Source organism: Haliotis rubra, unplaced genomic scaffold, assembly GCF_003918875.1.
Source record: "Haliotis rubra isolate DU_JTF1 unplaced genomic scaffold, ASM391887v1 Scf135, whole genome shotgun sequence".
In the NCBI taxonomy this organism is placed as follows: domain Eukaryota; kingdom Metazoa; phylum Mollusca; class Gastropoda; order Lepetellida; family Haliotidae; genus Haliotis; species Haliotis rubra.
In genome coordinates this window covers 1,583,959-1,606,996 of record NW_025765281.1, presented here as the reverse complement: position 1 = coordinate 1,606,996, position 23,038 = coordinate 1,583,959, and the positions used below count along the sequence as shown (strand labels likewise).

The window sequence follows — 23,038 nt, the reverse complement described above, 5'->3', positions numbered from 1 at the left end:
TCCTGATGCAGCATCATGTGACCTCACATTTCCTGATGCAGCATCATGTGACCTCACATTTCCTGATGCTACACAATGTGATTTCACATTTTCTGATGCAGAATTAAGTGACCTCACATTTCCTGATGCTACACAATGTGATTTCACATTTCCTGATGCAGAACAATGTGACTTCACCTTTCCTAATCCTTCACAATGTGACTTCACATTGCTAATTCTGCACAATGTGGCCTCTGTTAATGCTGCACAATGTGACCTCACTTTTTTTAATGCTGCACAAATGACATCACATTTCCCAAAGCAGAACAATGGGACCTCAAATTTTAGTAGACATCTGTGCTTACTGCCATCAGTGAGGACACTGGCTGACAACAGCATGACCTCTGACATGACATGGCTATTTACTGACAACAATATGCTCATTGACTGGCATGGGGGCTAGACACAACTATTTCAACATGAATACATGACAACAATGATGACGATGATTATTATGATTATGATACGACTCTGCCTTCACACTCAACATGCATGAGGACATTCACATTTAATGCTTATGACCTTCACAGATCAGCACTGGTCAACACTGGACAATGGTGTTTAATGCTGGACAGTACTGTTAAACACTGGTCAATAATGGTCAAAGCCAGTCAGTGCAGGTAAATACTGAGCATCACTGATCAACACTGGTCGGCACTGGTTAGTGCTGGTCAGTGTTGGTCGAAGCTGGTCAGTGCCAATCTATACCAGTCTTTACCGGTTAATACTGGCTGAGCACTTGTCAACACACTTGCTGATCCACAGAGGTTGTTCAAGAGCACGCCATTCTTCTTTCATCAGATTTCTTACGACTTGAGTTTTTTCCAAAATCTTGGATCTGCTTTTGACAGTGGTCAATATTGGTCAATGTTAGTCAGTAATGGTCCATGCTGGTCAACAAAGGTCTGCACAAGTCAGAACAAAGCAGATGGACGGAGCTTTCTCAAAACTTTAAACATAAAGTTAGACATTGACTGAAAGATTGTCAAAATATAGATAGTTGACACAATGACTATCATAGGTCAAACAGAAAATACAACAAGAAACATAAATAACAAATATAAACAATAAAATAAATCATTCTGACAAACACTACACATATCACAGTTTGCTTTGTCATGTGAAGATTTGTTAAGACCGAAATATTCAATATAATACTACGAACCCACAACCCAGTGACACACCAAAATGAACGCATTATGGATACAAAATAATGACTTTCCGCATATGTCATGTAAAAACATGATCTACATATTGTCCAATCTTGGTTAAATTCTGTGCACTATCTACTCTGAAATACATAAATAGACAACAATACATTTATGAAAATCTGATATGGAGAACTCATTATTGAGCAAGAGAGAAAACATTTAAAATTGTGTAAACATTTGTCAGCAATACTTTCAAAGTCATTTCATAAAATCCATTTGTTGTATCGCAGCAGATTATGTCGATCATCATGATTAGTATTTCTTATCGAGTAACTATGGTAACAGACAGATACGTGAGACTGTAAACGGAGGAAATATTTTGGGCGACATGCCACAACGAGGTCTTAGCGCTAAGGTGATCATACGTTGTACTTTAACAAGGGTTTATGATTAATGTGTAGCTGAGATCGCTGGGGAGAAAGGCTTGGCCTTTAAACAGTACTATGTATAAGGACCAAAATATGTATATATAAATATGTTTGATTTGTAAAAATATCCCAGATTTTGTAAACAGATATTGGTTATATATGGTTACCTGGAAGGATGATTTTAACATTTTAAAAAGATTCTTCCTCTGGAACTAATATCAGCATGGGAAATGAGTTTGTTCAGGTTGTGAGTCTGAAGAGATTCTGTTGCATAAAAATATGGATGCAGCAATAATTGTTGTCGCTGTTGTTGCTGCTGCTGCTGCTGCTACTTGAGCATACGATACATACACACAGACAACACCAGTTCCACCAGCTGAAATTATAAAAAGGAGTCATATTCAAAAACACATAAAATGCAAATGTCATAATGATCACGTTCAAATCATCCTACTATCGTGTCAATGACTGACTTATTATCACATAGATGGACCCATGAAGATCTGGGTTACGATTGATCTTCAGTAACTCATGCTTGTAAGAGGCGACTAACGGGATTGGGTGGTCAGGCTCGCTGACATTTCATCATATCCCAATTGCGTAAAACGATGTTCATGCTGTTGATCACTGGATTGTCATGTCCAGACTTGGTTATTTACAGATCGCCATCATACAGTTGGAATATTGCTGAATGCGGCTTTAAACAACAAAACAACCATAAATACACAAAGCTGGTGTTTTTACTAGTGTTGGGAATTGGTTGAAATCTCACAATTGATGATTGGTTCGATACCAACGACCAATCATCGAAAACAATTGGTTAGCGTCATTTTTTAGATTTTCCTATTCATGTTGTAGTTGCAGATAAGTATAAAGAAAAAACATTTGGTTCTCTGTTGTTGTTTTTGTTTTATTTAGAAACTACACAAATAACATTTGCAAATTTCACATCCAGTGGAAAATGATTCAGTTCCAGTGTAACATAAACTTCCCAGATTCTTCAAGAAATATTCAGTCATGAATTTTCAGAAAGTGAAGTGAGTTTTCTAAGAATTAAACACGTTTTCCGGCCCTGACAACGTCCTAGATATGTTCCATCATCAAGTATTTCAAACTCTATTACAGCGGTTCCAAAATCGTTTGTGTTCGATTATGAGAAAATGTGATCGATTGCTTGGTCGTTTGGCCACTGCGACCAATCTTCGATTATTTCAATTAATCGGACCACCACTAGTTTTTACTCACCAGAAAGACCCCGACAACTATGGCGTTGTTCCAATGACGATACCGGTTCCCCTGAGGTAACCATCTAGCAAGTCAAAACAGCCCTGAAGAAAGACAAGATGCAGACTTATGACAAGAGGTTATGCAGAATCTATAGAATCTAAACTAATAAAGCACCGATGCCATTGAGTGTAATCATGCCCTTGACATTCATGATATAAACCACTTGTTGCCCTGTGACTTCATTGTACGAACAGGGGCGGTGGGGTAGCCTAGTGGTTAAAGCGTTCGCTTGTCACGACGAAGACCCGGGTTCGATTCCCCACATGGGTACAATGTGTGAAGCCCATTTCTGGTGTCCCCCGCCGTGATATTGCTGGAAGCGGCGTAAAACTATACTCATCCACTCACTCATTGTACGAACCACCTGTTTTGATCGTATCAACTCAATAATTTTTTCAGGTTGCCATGGTTTTGTTGTATAAGATCTGAGGGCAGCAACTTCACTCACTCACACACTGCAAAACGTACCACATTGTCTCCAAACGAAAAACCAAGTTGATTTAAGTGTGTTTACGCACAGAATTCGTACAAAACTGTGGAAGGCCCAACATCAACTAGCAAAAGGTTCATTTCTGTATTATCCATTGTTCACCCTTATTTGGAACTTGAGAGTAACCTCCCTTTGACTGTGTATCAAAAGATTAAACTGTCATAGCAAAGGGTCTGACGGACCAAATCACTAAATATTCAGACTATATCAGCACACTGCTATAAGAGTACTGCATACCTATTCTTCCCTCGAGTCCGCCCGGAGAGCGGAAGGTCGCGGGTTCGATCCCCGACTGCGTCATACCTAAAAGACGTTAAAATATGGTACTTGTTGGTCCCTGCCTGGCGCTCGGCATAAATGGGTACAACAAGGACTGGTCGGCTCGGAGTCAGTATACTGTGTCTGAGTGGGGTATTCATGCTTCACTGCGGCATGGTATCTCAGTGGGCTAGCACTATAAAACCAGCTTCAGTCTGGGCTAGTACAAGCAGACGCACCTACACATACACACGCATGCACGTTGTCATATGAGCGAAGTATTCTCCAGCACGACGTTAAACCCAATTTCACCTCACCTCACCTCTTCCCTCGAAATAATCACCAAAAGACAAGATAGGAAGACAAGGTACATGCTTATTCTTCTAAACTAACTCTGATGGGGTTAAGCGGGGTTTTACCTCAACTCATAAACATAAATAATTAGTTTTAAGTGTCCTTGCGGACAAAATGAGAGTTCTGTGAAGTAACAGTGTAGAGAACTCTACATTTTGATAATTTCTTTAGAGCCTGGACTGATGGATGAAATGATGCATGTAACTGCTCTGAAAGAAACAACCAAACACTTAGCAAAGCCATAGATGTATTATGGCAGTGTATGAAATAAGGCCCGTCCGACCGCCCGAGATGGGCTAGATTTCTGACGGACGGTCTAAATTTACAGCTAGCCAGCCCGATGGTTCCATACATCTGAGTAAATTCACCATATCTTAGTGTCTGGTCTGGTTAAATCCATTTTGGGCTGGTAACATTTTGAAGTTACCAACCCTGATGTCTGGCTGGGTTTTTGGCTTATTTCATACACTGATTATGGGTACAATTAATAATATTTGGCATCCCTCTAGACACAAGTGAATTGTTTATCTGTGTCCATTCTCTACATTTGTGTGTACTTGATGCACATTTGCGTGTTGGGTAAAACCCTGGGCTTGTACACCTGAGAAGACAGCTGGTCCATTTACCACTGTGTACAGCATATATTGGGACCTACAGCAGACACGAAGAAATCTGTACGACCACCCACCGTTGTGTACAGCATATATTGGGACCTACAGCAGACATGAAGAAATCTGTACAACCACCCACCGTTGTGTACAAGCATATATTGGGACCTACAGCAGACACGAAGAAATCTGTACCACCACCCACCGTTGTGTACAAGCATATATTGGGACCTACAGAAGACATTACTGAAGAAATCTGTACCACCACCCACCGTTGTGTACAGCATATATTGGGACCTACAGAAGACACGAAGAAATCTGTACCACCACCCACCGTTGTGTACAGCATATATTGGGACCTACAGCAGACACGAAGAAATCTGTACCACCACCCACCGTTGTGTACAGCATATATTGGGACCTACAGCAGACACGAAGAAATCTGTACCACCACCCACCATTGTGTACAGCATATATTGGGACCTACAGAAGACACGAAGAAATCTGTACCACCACCCACCGTTGTGTACAGCATATATTGGGACCTACAGCAGATACGAAGAAATATTGGGACCGTTGTGTACACATATATTGGGACCTACGAGAGAGAAATCTGTACCACCACCCACCATTGTGTACAGCATATATTGGGACCTACAGCAGTACGAAGAAATCTGTACCACCACCCACCGTTGTGTACAGCATATATTGGGACCTACAGCAGACATGAAGAAATCTGTACCACCACCCACCGTTGTGTACAGCATATATTGGGACCTACAGCAGACACGAAGAAATCTGTACCACCACCCACCGTTGTGTACAGCATATATTGGGACCGACCACAGCAGACATGAAGAAATCTGTACAGCAGACACGAAGAAATCTGTACCACCCACCGTTGTGTACAATATATATTGGGACCTACAGCAGACATGAAGAAATCTGTACGACCACCCACCGTTGTGTACAGCATATATTGGGACCTACAGCAGACACGAAGAAATCTGTACCACCACCCACCGTTGTGTACAGCATATATTGGGACCTACAGCAGACACGAAGAAATCTGTACCACCACCCACCGTTGTGTACAGCATATATTGGGACCTACAGCAGACATGAAGAAATCTGTACCACCACCCACCGTTGTGTACAGCATATATTGGGACCTACAGCAGACACCGCGAAGAAATCTGTACCACCACCCACCGTTGTGTACAGCATATATTGGGACCTACAGCAGACATGAAGAAATCTGTGCACGACCACCCACCGTTGTGTACAGCATATATTGGGACAGCAGACACTGAAGAAATCTGTACCACCACCCACCGTTGTGTACAACATATATTGGGACCTACAGCAGACATGAAGAAATCTGTACGACCACCCACCGTTGTGTACAGCATATATTGGGACCTACAGCAGACACGAAGAAATCTGTACGACCACCCACCGTTGTGTACAACATATATTGGGACCTACAGAAGACACGAAGAAATCTGTACGACCACCCACCGTTGTGTACAGCGTGTAGTTGAGGTCTGCCATGTTGATGAGAACCGGGGGGCCGTGGCGGGGAGGGGCATCTGGTGTGTCCGCTAACCCAGTGCATTCGTTGAGGTGCTTGTGCAAACTTTTGTCACAGCAACTCAAGGGCACATAAAGTCCTTCTGGAAACAGGATTATATTATTTATCTACAAAACAAAATCATCTGTGAAATGTCAACAAGAATACATTGATATCTCCTGCCCTCTTAAATATGTTTGATAGCTGCCTTTTCTGCTATTTGCCCTCATAGACTAAAGTCCTGTTCAAATAACACAAAGCTAAAACAGCAATGCAATTATTCATTATTGTATCAGCGATATCACCATTTCTGACACAAAGATGACAGAATATGCACATCCCACTAACTTCATATTCAAAAGTTTATTTTTTATTAAAATCCTCTGATTCGATTAAATACATCTTGTTATTGCTGGTATGAAGCCTGAGATGTATTCTATAAGCTCAAAGACAGAAAGTCTAAACATGATGATAGACACATTGAGAGAGTGATGTCTGTCCAGAGCTAAACAAGGTATATATCAATATGTCCAAATAGAACAAAGAAATAGTTCACTGTATAATCCTGGGCAAGAAACATTAAAAAATCTGTACTTGCCCTAATATGAACTTTCCACTCGTCCTTCTAAAATTTGTACTTGCCCATAGATCATGCAAAACATCAATGTAAATTTAAATTATTTTATTTCAACGTGTTTGCTTGGAATATAAATACAATAAACATTACTTACTTTGTCTTCTGTACAAAATCTTTGTTTGGTCTAATTTTCAGTTTAGTGTATGTGGTGATATATATCAAGTATTTTATCTAATCTGGAAATTATCTATGTATAAAAAACAAATCATCACCCAAAGAAAAGTTGACTATGATAAATGATCGGTAATAGCAAGCAGGGGGTTCCCTATTATAAAGCTTATTCTGATTCGACAACAGTATCATTCATGCTGTGATCATTTTTTTGATTGGTCAGTTTATTAATAGCAGCCAATTACGATAATCGAAGCATTTAGGTTACAAAACCATGCTGCATGATATCTGTTAAAAATGGATACCAAACGCACATCAAGACTTAAACTTTGCGGTTAGTTTTCGGGGAATTTGAAAATACTGCTAATCGGGAATGACGATGTTAAAACTTGAACTTATTGTTTTGAAAAATAGTTGGGTCACAAAACGTCCTCGTCCTCTAGGACGAGCAAATTATGTTTTTCACTTGCTCGAAACAAATTTTACTCGTCAATACGAGAGGACGAGTGGAATTTTCAAGCCCTGTAATCGATTGACTAAATGGTTGAGTGTATACTGTCGTGGCAATACTGACTGGAGAAACCCTTCTTGAACCAGTCACTCTGTTGTTGGTAGATGGCCCAGGAGGTTGAGCTGTTCACTGTGCCGGACGCACCACAACACTTGAACTGAAGAAATGAGAAACAGTCAACAGCAATCATCAATATATCTGAGAAATCAAACATATCAAACATAAGAGAAACTCATCTCTTCCAATTACAAGAGACACATATCTTCTCTCATTGAAAGTGAAACCTATCTCCTCCAATTACAAGTGAAAGGCATCTCCTCCATATACAAGTGAAACTTATCTCCTCCAGTTACAAGTGAAACGTATCTCTCCAATTACAAGTGAAAGATATCTCCTCCATTTACAAGTGAAACTCATCTCCTCCATTTACAAGTGAAACATATCTTCTCCAATTACAAGTGAAAGATATCTTCTCCAATTACAAGTGAAACCTATCTCCTCCAATTACAAGCGAAACATATCTCATCCCATTACAACAGGTGCATGGGAAACAGAATTCCTTTAGTTCAAAAAGAAAAGTTATCTATTATAGATAGAAGTTAAACTCATCTACTCCATTTACAAGTGAACGGTATCTCCTCCAATTATTACATATATGAGGAGACCTTATCACCTCTATTCATAAGTGAAATATATTTCCTCCAGAAACACATTTGAAATGATTTATGTTCTTCATGACGTGAACCTACCGTCTGCTGTATTCTGTCCCACGACTCTGTGATCTCCAGATTCTTGGAGTTGGAGGGGATGTCAACGCCATAGTTCATCGTCACCGAATCCTCCAGCTTGCCCTTCACCTTGTTCTCAAGCTGAGGATAAACATTATGATGTGAAGCCATTGAAGAATTATTCCTCTTTCATTCCTGTCTACAAAATGTCATAGCTCACATAATTGTATTGTCTCTCGTACCTACGGTGAGTGAGTGAGTGAGTGAGCTTAGTTGTACACCACACTCAGCAATATTCCAGCTATATGGCGGCGGTCTGTAAATAATCGAGTCTGGACCAGACAATCCAGTGAGCAACAGCATGAGCATCGATCTACGCAATTGGGAACCAATGACATGTGGCAACCAAGTCAGCGAGCCTGACCACCCGATCCTGTTAGTCGCCTCTTACGACAAGCATGGGTTACTGAAGATCAATATTCTAACCCCGGATCTTCACGGGTGTTGTACCTACAATATTGTTGCCTGGTTTCTGTACTTGATGAAATTGTTGGGCAGATAGGACAACAATCAACAAGCACCAGGAGGCTGTAATAAATTTGTAACTGTTTAAAATGCCGATTCTGCAGCTGTTGGTGATCAGCATGTACCATACTAAAATATCAATGTTAACAGTACGACAGTCAATACAGGATTAGCCATTTAGTCAACAGTTTCTGTACATATATGTTTTGATCAGTTTGTTTACAAACATTAAATATGAAAACAATAATATATAAATGGCTGCTGCCTCATGAATGAAAACCTAATAATTTTTTGTTGTACCTTATGTACACCTTCTGCAGAAAGAACATGTCTGTTTCTTAAAATTTTGAAATGGTGATGATATTTGCTTTAAAACAAGTTTTGTTTTTCCAGCCATGTTACCAGTGGTTGATATTAAGAACAACATGCCATGTTGTCACTGAATAATCTCACCCAGTCTAAAGATCACAAATATACAGAAATGTCAAATGAAAATATCTGACTGACATTCTGCCAAAAATATAAATCTAGTCATCTCTTTCCAACAACATGTGCATTGTATATTAGTGCCATGCCATGTGGTCACTGAATAATCTCAGTCTAAGTAAACTTAGGCTCAGTATTATTCGTTACACTGCTATACTGAGTCTAACAAAACCTTGTGGAAGGTCGCGTCAGGTAACCTTTGAGCGACCTATGACCGCCTAATCAAACGCGAGACGGCCGAACGGATTTAACCAATCAGACAACGGCTACTATTTAGGGTTCGGCGGTACTAACAATATGGATTTTCTCTTCCCCGGTCGCCAACACTGATCTCACAACAAATGAAAACCTGCATACAACACAGATGTATGACCTGCAGAATATACGCTTTTGGGTTTCTGTTGACATGGTTATCATTAGCTAATATTTCCGCAAGCTGACATCCTTGAATACTGACTAAACGCTGTTTTCACCGACTGTTTACTCACTGTTGTGGCGTGCTCCATGTGCATCACTTGGAAGCGATCGTACGGAAAATAACATTCGGAATCGTTCGGGTACAAAACTTTTTCGAGGTAAAAGTTCAAAAGGTATGTGCGAATGCCAACTTTCGTGATTTGGTAAGCTGTGTTCTGATTGGTCAATTGAAAAGGTTACCTGACGCGACCTTCCACAAGGTTTTGTTAGACTCAGTATAGCAGTGTAACGAATAATACTGAGCCTAAGTTTACTTATACTATGAATAATCTCACCCAGCCTGAAGATCACATAAATCTAGTCATCTCTTTCCAACAAAAAGCGGAAGTGAATTAGTGCCGAAGTCTAAAAACAGATTAGTGCTACAGTCTATAGACTTTTTAACATTTACGAAGACAATACTTTCCTCTACGTACTTGATACTTTACTTCTACGTAGATGATGCTTCCATTTTGTCATGATATTATAACATACTTAGGAAAAAGTATCATCTAGTATTGAATTACTGATTTTGTATATTTTCTCCAGTAATCGACAATAGTTACTGGTCGATTTTATGTAACTTCTGGTGTAATTAATAATGATCCATTATTTTGACGTTCAGCCATGATGTGTTTTTAGTGAGACGCTATCAAACATTCAGTAAAGTAACTCTTCGATTAAATGTGTCCATGTTTGGTTAAATGAATTCATTTGATCATTTTCTCCATATTAATGCTGATGCTTTGAAATTATTTCAGTTGTGACAAATATACAGAAATGTCAAATGAAAATATTTGACTGACATTCTGCCAAAAATATATCAAACTTATATATATTTGAATAAACTATATCCAGCGTTTGTTTATTCAAGTAGGGTCATAACTTAACAACACAATTTAACTGTTTCAGTAACAATACACACAATAATTATGTATCCAGAGATGAATGTATATCTTCTTCGTTGAGGACAGTATCTGCTACGTAATGATCAAGAATGTTTAGACAGTGGCGAAAATACTCTCTTCCACAACAAACAAAGCCTACAGCCTGCAGTGTTTAAAACTCCTAAAATTCCAAGCCAGACAGCCGGACTGGTAACTTTAAAAGAGTACCAGTCCGGATACAAACTTGCCTGTCCGGTTTTCAACAATAAAAAACTGTGACTGCCATTTCCAACTCGCACAAGCTCCATTCACTGTTTGCAGGCATCGCAATGAAGTACATAGCACTAACAGGTAATGCATCGAGTTTAGGTAAACTGAAAGTACATGTGTTGTGATTGGTTATCGCAACATGAGCTGTCCAATCGAAAGTAGTTTAACATAATTTTCATAATACCTTAAACACCCCAAACTGACGACACGAGAACCTGTCTGATATTATGAAATATTTACTCTTAGGGGTAAAAATATCTACCAGACCACCGGACAGGCTACTTTTGAAATTTGACCGTCCGAGATGAAAAAAGACCGTTCTGGACGGTCGGGCAGGCAGGAATTTTAAACGCTGCTACAGGTGACACATTCCAACCTGTGTCGAATAATTGTAAAATACTAAAGAGAAACGGTATCCAATATAAGTAATCATACAAAGGTCATTTATATACATATACACAGATAGCTGACTTTTCTTATGCCAGTGTTTTGTTTCAGCAAATCATTTCTGTAAACATAATTGGTCCTGCTATGACGTGAAGTTTCTGATAAAAACTAATTAAAACATACAAAATTAGTCTATAAACTAATCGCTAAATTGACAGTAATTTGTTCCATGCAAATCGCTGAAGTAAGCGCAGTTTGGATGAAAATCTTACTAGTATTACCTCGCTAATTAGGACATATCCCAGAATTCCTGCCACAAACAGACTGACGGACAGAAAGGCCAACAACCACAGATGCTGAAACACAATACATAGACAGTGACACATCAACTATCCACACGCTGTTAATCCTGAAATGTGGACTTACAATAGGCAGCAGCAACAACATTGATTGATTGTAGTTTAATGCTGCACTGACAGCAATATTCCAGCTATATGACGGGGGTCTGTAAATAATTGAATCTGGACCAGACAATCCGGCTATCAACATCATGAGCATTGAGTATGGCGTTAAAACTACCAACAAGCAACCATTCCACGACCAGCAGTGGTTCACTTTGTCTTGGAGGAGCATGGGTGACCAGTCATCTAAGGAGCGGCCATTTGCAGTAAGTGTTGTGGCCCTCAGGAAACCTATGGCCTTAGAGCACAGTTACCCTCCTTAAATTTTAATGACCCGGAAGGAAAATAGGAGAGTATAGAGCATTATTTATAATGTCTGTTCAGCTTGTGTTATTTTTTCAGGGTGACTTTACACCGCTTAAATGAAAGATCAGATGTTGTACTTTATTGCCATTTTTTAACCCACAATCTGTCAATAGTGTTGACTGCAGCCCTTCATGATTTGAGCCTAGGTTCAAGGCTGTTTCGTGTGTTTTAGTTCGAAACTTCCGGTGACCGTTGTTGACAGTAGATACTGCAAAACTGGGACGGTGGATCCAGATCGATATTGTGAGGTTAAATGACCAGTGGCTGGTTGGTCAGCATGCAACAGGAGAACAGCCTATGACCGATATTAATTATGGTGGACCGGAATGTCACTGTAGTTAGCAAAGAAGGAGTGAGTGAGTAAGGTTTTATGCTGCTTTTAGTGCCCATGTGGGGAATCGTACCTGGGTCTGCGTCGTGACAAACAAACGCTTTAACCACCAGGCTACCCCACCGCCCAAGGAAAGAAGGAAAACAGCTGTTGTCTGGGACCTTATACAAATGTTCGTATCATGGTATCTTGAAGTTCCTCAGCACCATATTTGTGCTTGTGGGTGTCACCAAACATCTAAGACCTGCATCACTTTGTTTGTACATTATGGGGGCGGTGGGATAGCCTAGTGGTTAAAGTGTTGGCTCGTCATGCCGAAGACCCGGGTTCGAATCCCCACATGGGCACAATGTGTGAAGCCCATTTCTGGTGTCCCCCGCCGTGATGTTGCTGGAATATTGCTAAAAGCGGCGTAAAAGCAAACTCAGTCAGTCAGTCAGATGTACATTATGCTGACATACCCATTCACACACTTTGTCCACATAGCAACCCGCACACTATGCAGAACCACGTGACATCACTACTAAAAGTACAAATGCTTGTGTATAAGTCTTACCAATCCCATAATGCATTTGTACTGAGTTAGCACCCCGCATACTCCAAGAAGAGTGATGACAATGATGGCTCCTCCACAGCCAATCAGCAGGAATGAGTCCACCTCGTACAAGGGGATGTCGATGAGGCTGGAGAGTTGTTTGCTTCCGTACTCGGACTCATGAGTCCAGATACCGATACCCAGGATGGCGATGCCGCACACCTGGATCACAAGGAAAACATATTATACACCGACACCTGTCTATTCCGACACACTGTCAAAACCGGCAAAAAATTTTGGTCCCGCCATTTTACAACGATGTTATGATCGTAAGGATGGGAATGCCACAATAACTCGGTGCGCCTAATCTGTATTCCGGCACGACTTCCCCGGTCCCAACAAGCAATTTTAAATTTAATAAACACCGTCTAAACCGACATGGGTATGATCAGTCCACTCAAAGACCCATAATCCAATACACTAATTAATCCCCTTGGCACTAATCAAACGCTCTAACCGGCATGAGTATGAGCAGTCCAATCAAGGTCCCATAATCCAAATACACTCCTCTCGGCACGCTAGAGAATCAGGAAGTAGTCATTGCGAGGTGAATCAAACGCTCGTAGGATTATCGCGATTATGCTTTATAAACACTGGGGGATTGCATTAACTGTTTTCAAACGATACGCTGCGTATTTGTGTAAAATATCTAGTTTTTTATGCTTAACAAAAAGAAAACAACTTCATTAGATGACTGCTAGATGAATTAATACTAGGCAAGTACTGCGTTTCACCATCAGAATCAATTGCAGGCGAGACTGAAAAGTGTAAATGGCAGCCATGTTGAAATATGATTGTCACTGTCTAATCCGGCACCCTGTCTAAACCGGCATTTTATTTCGGTCCCGTGGGGTGCTGGTTTAGACAGGTTTCACTGTATTTACAAAAATATATTTTTGCGGGTGCTAGAAATGAAGACAAGCTGTTAAGACTTGCCCGTTGGAATTAAGTTGGTTGGTTGGTTTATTGTTTAATGCCGCACTCAGCAAATTTCCAGCTATATGGCTGCGGTCTGTAAATAATCGAGTATGAACCAGACAATCCAGTGATCAACAGCATGAACATCGATCTATGCAATGGGGATGCGATGACATGTGTCAACCAAGTCAGCGAGCCTGACGACTCGGTCCCGTTAGTTGCCTCTTTTGAAGAGGATGGGTTGCTGAAGACCAGTTCTAATCCAGATCTACACGGGTTCCTTTGGAATTATGACTGCATGCAAGAATACTTTTGATCCATCTATACTGTCAAGTTATCATTTGTGCTCACTTACAATTTTTAAACAGATTTTAAAATCATGTGAATTTTGACATTCCCTTACCAAGACAACCACAAAAGCTATCAGCAATAGGTTTTTTATCCATCTGGCACAGGAGGTGCCCACCATCCGATTGGATTCAAACCCTGCCCAGCTCTGTGTTTCCTCTATCGGAGAGAAGCTGTTGATGGTCATGTTGATTTGCCTCCTGCAGTAAATGAACATACATCAATCATCATCATCATCATCATACCTTGAAACTGCAATGGTCATCAAGCCTTCATCATGGTGATGGCCTAATTCATAAACCCTTAGCAGACCAAACAAAGTGTGGGATTTTCTCACCACCATCATCATCACCATATGTCATCCTTCCTTGTAACTACAGAGGCCATTAAGCTGACTAAAAGACTACTAAAAGACCAATCACACGTGTGGGACTCTCAAACGTCATGGTCGACATTGTACAGTGTAACAATCATTTGCTTCAGTGATTAAAATTTAACAAGTTAAACTTTTTACTTCTTATAACAACATATCAACATATGCTTTAGTATGTTTACAATCATAGAAATAGTAACCCCATAAATTCATGCTATAAATAGCAGTTACTAAAATTTGGGTTGTTTAGGTTTATGATCATGAGTGAGTGAGTGAGTTTAGGTTTACGCCACACTCAGCAATATTCCAGCTAAATGGCGGCGGTCTGTAAATAATTGAGTCTGGACCAGACAATCCAGTGATCAACAACATGAGCATCAATCTGCGCAATTGGGAACCGATGACATGTGTCAACCAAGTCAGCCAGCCTGACCACCCTATCCCGTTAGTTGCCTCTTACGACAAGCATAGTCGCCTTTTGTCGCAAGCATGGGTTGCTGAAGACCTATTCTACCCCGGATCTTCACGGGTCATTTATGATCATGATCAATGATCTGCGCAGCTGAACCTTATGATTACGAGAGCAATAAACAGGACACATTTCATGGTCTCCGACGTGTAAATTATCAACTCATCCTCAACATATACAAAGTCCTAGTAATAAGTAAAAACACATTCCATTACATTTGAAGAAAAGATTTACCAGTATAGGTCTGTGACTGGTTTCCCTTCTAATCCTTATATTTCAAACACAGGTTATTCAAAAATCTTTCTCAATTCTGTGAAATATGTTATGTGAAAATGACAACGCGAAACAATAACACGAATAGAAAATGTCACGTTGTCTCAGACTCAGGTTGAAATAGTACAAATACATTTCATACCTGCAGAGACCATATACCTGTATAGTGTATATCGTCTCTGGTACCTGTAATTACTTTTATAGTTAGGTAACCTCGTGTAAATATCCAGTTACGTCAAAAACCCTGAATCTACAACACGTCAGCTGGGTTACATGTTTACTTCACGGAGCCTCTCTAGTTTCGTTGACATATGTCAGTCAGCCATTGACTGTCCATCAATATTCGATCGATAATACAACTCAAATATTCAACATGGCATACCGGATTGGTTGTAGATTCAAAAACTGGCACTGGCTTCCATTGTGCGTAGTGAACGTGTTTGTGTGTATCTAAGTATTTGCAAACCTTTAAACTATTCGTGATGCGTCATATTATTTGACGAGGTTGTGTTCGGTGTCCGCTGCCTGTCGCTACCTGGCGATGTAAACAACACCGTAACTTGCATAGTTGTGAGAGTTACCTGCCCCTGAGATGTTTCTCATCGTCATTCGGAGACTTTCGGTGAGGCAAATTGCCCAAGGAAGGTGTCGATTGAGTATGAAAAACACAGTTGTTCCCCTTGGATTGCAAATCGTAAGGTCCAGCCGGGGCCTAGATTTTCGAAGCTCTCTTAGCTTTAAGATAGTCGTAAGTTAATGTTAATGTATGGCACTTACGACTATCTTAGCGATAAGAGAGCTTCGAAAATCTAGGCCCAGACTTGGAACAACCCAAACGAAACCTTCTGTAAAGAATAGTTTTAGTTTCTATGAATCAGCAAGGAATAATAGCAAATTTCCAAATCAAACTATATTTAAGGAACATATGTATTTGATTTTGTTTCTGTGTTAAAAATGAACAGACCTACAAAATGTGAAAAAGTATAGTCTTTAAACACAAGAACTAGGATTATGTATTTCGCTTAATATAACGATCCTACTGAAGTTTTTTTCTTCAATCTGCTAACCCTTAATAACAAAGAGGATTATTAAAGAAGTGTTGTAAAATTGGTATTGATGTTTTCAATATAAGGGTTCATGACTGCGCACTTCAAGATACTAGAAAACTCTTCATTTGAATTTTATAGGTGTCATAAATCTTATTTAACTTGTGAACATTCTCCTTTAAAATAGTAATAATTGTCAGTATAAACGACTGATAACTAAACCTAGATACCCCCTTGGTGTCTAGTTTCTTCGTAGAGGTTTAGTAATCTGTGATGATCAAACTGTTTAGCGCAAGCATTGTCATTCAACTGAAGACGAAATGCCTGTTATTTACCACCTAGTGCTCTACGGCATTGAGCTGAAATTATTATTATTATTATTATTATTACATGATATTGATATAGCGCACATATCCACGTGACTAGTACATGCTCAAGGCGCTGGTATTTCCCTCTATCACTGGATGTCAATCTCAGCGGGACATCGTATTATCAATCTCAACTCCCCAGGGAGCATACAACTCTTGCAGCCACGAGACGCACTAAGTTTCACGGCTTTCTCACCCTTATGAGGTACCCATTCACAGCTGGGTGGACTGGGACACAGTAAGACAAATCACTTGCTTATCTACCACAGTAAATAACTCTCTGTAACATCGTACAAACATTTTTGTACGATTGGTCTGATGGCCTCCATACAAATAAACTGTCTGTCTGACATAATCAATTGTACAGTGCAACGATCCCAGATGTTGTTTCCTGTACTAAAAACATGATTCCAAGATTCCAAGTATGATACCCAATCGACTATGTGTTTCAGTCTGGCACCGTTTACCAAACTCCTAACGGTAAACAGTTTCCAAGAAAACTAGTAAGTTTAGTTCTCGGTTGTTTACATGGTCCCGTCTCTCGATCGATTGTCGGGTCGGGTGTTAAACAATTGGTCTGCAGTGTGGGTTACAATATGTAATGAGTGTCTGGCGTGGACAATGATCTTGATCTTACATAAAGTGGGGTTACGTTGAATTCGTTCAGACTCGGCCCAAAGTGTACTTACCACGTGATCTATGTGCATATATGACGCTGTATGAATTCTCCAAGCCAAACAAATGGGAAGGTCAGCCGAGGATATGTCAGAATATTAGGAGTGAGTGAGTGAGTGAGTGAGTTAATATTTAACGTCACATCGGCAATATTTCAGCCATATCGTGACGAGAACATATTTGACATTGAAATGGAATGTATGTATATTATGAAAACCTGTCGACGAAGGACAGTAAAACAACTGGAATATCACAATTGCAACTAAAACTAGTGTGCAAAGTTAAAACTGATAGCACTATTTGGACAATAATAGGCTATAGATCAGAATATTAGGAACGTTTACCCCTCACAATTAAAAGACATCATCAAATTTCAAGCCACACCACTCCGCTCCAAGAAAATCCGGTGAAGAATTGATCTACAGCAACCAGCAATGCATTTCCTAAATGTACAATTGTTCATACTCTTTGACCAGGATTATGCATGTCAACGTATACAAATGCTCATTATATCACTCACTGGATTATTTGGTAAGACTTCGATTATTTACCGCAGTCATATTGCTGGAATATTGCTGGAATATTGCTGAGTGTGGCTAAACAGCATGCACACAAATAAGTCTAGCCTGAATGAAATATGTAAAACTCCAGTTATCCGATCAAGTGATAAGGGAGGCAAGGAAATTTGCCGTGATTAACTGGGACTCCCCTGAGCCGTGCAATAATATTAATGCCTTCGTGCCAAACTTTATTTTCTATTAGCTTGTTGTCTCCTGATATCCTCCGACAGGCCTGAAGTTGCTATATGAGATTATACTGTACTGGCTGCGCAGATTTAGACTGACATAGTTTCCCAAAGGACACGGAAGCCGAGGTGAAAGATTAGCTGGACGGTGACTGGGTCCCGCTTCCATGTGCGCGATGTCTTTGCGCTGTTGCCTCCCTTGGGAACTGTAAGAGTTGATAAACCCGTCTTTCTCGATTTGGTTGTTAAAATTGTCTACACAATTTGTAGAACAATACATCGTTGCGATCTACCATTTTAAAGATGGTTTTCATTGTGTCACTTTTGAGTTGAGTTGTTGGTTCCAATATGCAACATATCCAATTCTTGAAAGAATTAATCATGTACACTCTTCCAGCGAAATACTGTAATCGTTCAGTTCAGCTACAAAGCCATGAGATCTATCTGTTTGCCTGATCACAATTGACTTTGGTTAGAAATGAGCAAACTTTCTCATGATATGATGTCTCATGGCCGAAATGTTGGACGCCAATTGTCTAGGAAATAGAATGTCTGATTTGGAAGATCGACTTGTATCTAAATTGTTAGCTTTGGTACATAAGAAAATGCATTGGTGTAAGTTATTGTCACTTTATGATCGATTGTCTGTTCCATAAGTCTTCGGAAGTAATTTTGACTCCCCCTGATTGCAATTCCATTATTTGAGTCCCTATAGAGACAAACGGACCTCTTGTTTTTGAGCTTGCCATGTGCGATCACGCTAGTTGTTTTTTTGTCAAGGAATATTGTGTTTTAAAGGTCAAATAAGTCGGTTTTATTCGAAATGAATCGTAGTAATGGTAGTAGTTGTCGGTGTTGTAGAACACGTGGTCGTAGTACTTAGTGATAGTATTCTGTCATATAGACCCTGAAGCAAATACATCCAAGAAAGCCGACGCAAGTTTAGAAAATGTGGCAAGTCTAGATTTCCACAGCTTCAAAATGAAGAAAGTCTCAGGCTCCTTTTCATTATATTGTTTTTTGTTTTACTATGAACTATTTTTTTCTGTAAAATATGTTCATTTCAGAGACTAGTCGTTAGTCTACAGTGATAGTAGTGGTACTACTCGTAGCAGTAGTAGTAGTAGCAGTAGTAGTAGCAGTAGTAGTAGTACTAGTAGCAGCAGTAGTAGTAGTAATAGTAGTAGGAGTAGTAGTAGCAGCAGTAGCAGTAGTAGTAGCAGTAATAGTAGTAGTAGTAGTAGCAGCAGTAGTAGTAGTAGTTGTAGTAGTAGAAGTAATAGTAGTAGCAGTAGTAGTAGTCAGTAGCAGGGAAATAATGCTTTGTTATGGAGTTTAGTTGTACGCCTCTTTTAAACATATTCCTGTAATAGCAGGACACACCAAAATTGGACTCCAAACATTTGTTACTCGCACTGCCAAAATCTCCTTGTCGAGTCCGTCTGATCAACGATATTGACAAAATATCACGACAGTCTGGAGTGAGTGAGTGAGTTTAGTTTTACGCCGCACTCAGCAATATTCCAGCTATATGGCGGCGGTCTGTAAATAAAATCGAGTCTGGACCAGACAATCCAGTGATCAATAGCATGAGCATCGATCTGCGGAATTGGGAACCGATGACATGTGTCAACCAAGTCAGCGAGCCTGACCACCCGATCCCGTTAGTCGCCTTTTACGACAAGCATAGTCGCCTTTTATGACAAGAATGGGTTGCTGAAGACCTATTCTACCCCGGATCTTCACGGGTCCACGACAGTCTGGAGAATCGAACTTAGTCTTTGGCCTGATCAACCAGGCCATTAACAACTGAACTACTACACAATGCCTTATCCGTCAGCCATACGAACATAATCTGTTAATTTACCATTCACCAAATGTCATTGTTGTATAACTGGCTCTGTTTGACATCTACAGGAAGCGCTGCCTGGTTGAAAATAGACTGGGATCAATCTGTACAGTCTGTATGTAATGATAAGGGCATGGACAGTAACACATATAGACCAAATACGGCTCGAGGGACAAAGGTATGATTGACCAAACTCAAAGTTGGAGTTGTTAGTTCTCAGGATGAAGGTTTCCCCACAGTCCACGTCTGGAATACAACACTTGAACAATTTGTCTGCTTGTCTTGCAGTGAAACATGGCGCAACACGACACCGTAAAGAATTGTGTACCGCTGATTTCTGTCATATGAAAGAGCTTTATATACTTGAGCATCTGAAAATATCAACTCAATGCCAATTAACTCACTGTGTCAACAAGGTTGTATGAACATCAATTGAGAATCTTTACACTTCTCTGTGTCATTTGTGGGTGCCGTATGACATGTTCCAGACGGCTAACTCATGACCAAATGGCACACCGACACCTACCAGCGTCTGCCCAAATCAATGACAGAGCCAGATTAACCTTGACGGCTGCATGGTATCAAAGATAGGGTGCTGTCTGCGCAAAGTCCTAATGACCAAAATGATTGACTCCCGCCAGTCTACTCACAAACTGCAAGCTGACTTGCGTGCGAGTAAAGGGCTTGTGGTGCATGTTTTCTAAAATTATCGATACTATGAGAGTAACTCCTGGGACATTGAATACTGCATGTGTTCATGGCAGACGACAGCGAGGAAGGAGACCAGACGGAAAAACGTCATTCCACGGGACGTCACTCTGTCAGTCGGTAGATACTTTCATTTTACAACGAGGATCATTTTAAAATTGTGTTCATAAATGGTTAAGATTGTTACTTTTTCCAATGCCGTGATAAAGGTCTCGAGACCTCACTCGGCACTTCTTCCGATGGGCTTCCCAAGGCATCCAGGTAAAGATTTAACCTTTAGCCTATATTTTTAAATGAAATAGAATATTCCTTTCAAAATACAAAACGTCATAATTAAACTTGCCGACAATCAAGAGTTCCGAGGAACCTCAATAGAATCCCTCAGAATACTTGCCGCCTTTATTGGGTGCAAACAAACGACGGTTTAGATCTGAAGAGCATTGGGAAGTGAATTAAAGAGCACCCTGCATGCACATATGATATAAGGAGTCTGAGGTCGTTTTATCGGAAACGAATGAATGCTACTCAGCGATGTCAATCGAAAGCAAATATACGCCATTTGCAATAATACAATTTAATTAAGTTGGTCTTTTTGGGAGCTGTCGCATGTGCATTTGAAGAAGTAATTGTTCACAGCGGGCCAACTCTTTTCTCATTACTCTGCATTAACATCACTGTTAACATTGGAGTTTGTATCCACCCAAACAGTGCCTCATGTAATGGAGTATTTGCAGCAATCTTCCTACATCGTTACTTCATTTGAAAGGGAAAGTGGGTATGATTTGTATGGGATTGTTTAAGCTTGAAGTATTTCGTCAGTGGGTGAGCGGCATCGATGTTTGATAGGTTTGGTAGGTGGATGAAGTCAGTGGATTGGTGTAGTCAATGGGTGGGTGAATAGATGAGCTAAGTCAGTTGAAGTTAAGCAAACGTTGAGCTCGGACAGTCCTTGGATGGGTGACCGTGTTTGGCAGCTTGACTCCTGAGAGTTTCTAGGACTTCGGTCCTGCCCCACAACGAAGCACGTGTGACTCATGTGGTCTCACCTTTAGGCAAGCGAGTTTGTTCAAAATTGCCTCTGTTCACCCAACAGAAAGTGGGTACCCGGTGGGACAGGTCATGTGACTAAATAACCTTCTAGCGCCTCACAGGCAGCTTGGTTTACTCGGGGTAATAATGAAACTGAGTAGGGATAGTTAATTAGCATAGTTAACGGTGCAGTTAGTGCGTGTAGTGAGTGGGTGCAGTTAGCGGGTGTAAATACAGGGTGTGGTCAGCAGGTAAATTCAATGGAGTCACCATGTTCAGTCAGCTGGTGTACAGTTTGTTTGTCTGCAAATGAAAACAATGAAAAGTAAAATAACTCAAAATCGGGAATATTCTATTAACAGACATAAGTCGGCAATATATTTCAGTTTCGTGTCATTTACTTAAGTCTGACAGTAAACAGTTTCTCCTGAAAGTGGTAGTCTTTATTCTCTGATGCTGCCATGGTTCCATCTGACCACGGTTGTCAGGTTTGGGTACAGAAACCGACCCTGAGTGGCCAACACACAAAATGGGGTTAAGCTTGATAAACCATCATATACTAGTATCACTGATGCCATTATCATAGATCCATGTATTGTTTTAGCTTTGTGTGATTGGGGCATATTGGGCTCTGAAACCCCTACAAGGTTCCCCCGAAAAGGTTTGGCACAACTCGATTATCATACCATTGACATGATTAATGCCATTAATGAAACGGTTAGAATTCTTTTGAGAAAACAAAACGGATAGTCAAGAACTTAGCCAAGTTTACCCCATCCTTTTAAGAGACACCAGCAAACCACATGATCCCTGAATATCAAGGTCAATCTAACCCTTGTCATAAGGGGTTAATGTGCTATGGAAGTTTCGGTATACACCAAACTCGCAAATTGTATAAGTTAATCAACGAGGTAAACGTAAGAGCGAAAAGAAATTTCCGCCCTACAGAGATTTAGGCTTAACACAAACCTGCAATGTGTCAATTATTTAACGAATCTATTATCGAGGGGGTGGCTGCATTTCCCTATTGAATCAGTGCGGAATCAGTTGGTCCAGCTTTACAGAAACTATAGCAATAGTTGCCCAAGCCGACCAGCTTCCCAGCAGAGGAGTCTATATTCTCTCTATACATATTTGACTTTGACTTTTAATACCAATGTCAACAGATCAAAGATTCTTCAGAAATATTTTCGCATTTCATCCCTGGAAATTTACAAGAATTATTCACCCACTATTGATTTGGAAAGAAATATGTAAAACCTCCGTCATGAGATCAGGTGATAAGGGAGACAGGGAAATTTGCAGTGATTAACGGGGACTCCCTTGGGTCGTGCAATAATATTAATGCCTTCATGGCA

At 40.3% G+C, this 23,038-nt stretch overlaps 1 protein-coding gene across 4 annotated transcripts; it reads right to left on the bottom strand.

Annotated features, from left to right (window-relative positions):
* On the bottom strand, positions 1-15,830 carry LOC124267949 (CD151 antigen-like). 4 transcript variants are annotated; one of them, XR_006896161.1, is made up of 10 exons: positions 15,643-15,830; positions 14,201-14,345; positions 12,841-13,041; positions 11,468-11,542; positions 8,197-8,316; positions 7,511-7,604; positions 6,137-6,291; positions 2,864-2,946; positions 173-1,994; positions 1-112 (listed from the first exon to the last, which is right to left on the bottom strand). XR_006896161.1 is itself a non-coding variant. In XM_046702949.1 (9 exons), the coding sequence occupies exons 2-8, from the start codon at positions 14,330-14,332 to the stop codon at positions 2,881-2,883; spliced, it is 843 nt and encodes a 280-aa protein (XP_046558905.1). In that variant the 5' UTR covers positions 14,333-14,345; positions 15,643-15,830; the 3' UTR covers positions 1-1,994; positions 2,864-2,880. The 4 variants fall into 4 exon arrangements, 3 of the variants coding, with proteins under 3 accessions (XP_046558905.1, XP_046558906.1, XP_046558907.1); XM_046702949.1 differs by having other exon boundaries at positions 1-1,994; XM_046702950.1 differs by having other exon boundaries at positions 1-1,994; positions 15,727-15,830.
* Between the last annotated feature and the right edge of the window lie 7,208 nt (positions 15,831-23,038).

Excerpts from the sequence above, each read along its gene's own strand:
- LOC124267949 (XM_046702949.1), bottom strand. The coding sequence starts at position 14,332 with ATGACCATCAACAGCTTCTCTCCGATAGAGGAAACACAGAGCTGGGCA. Across the intron at positions 13,042-14,200 it reads TAGCTTTTGTGGTTGTCTTG|GTGTGCGGCATCGCCATCCT; the intron begins GTAAGGGAATGT and ends CTTGTGATCCAG. Across the intron at positions 11,543-12,840 it reads ACAAATGCATTATGGGATTG|CATCTGTGGTTGTTGGCCTT; the intron begins GTAAGACTTATA and ends ATTGTGTTTCAG.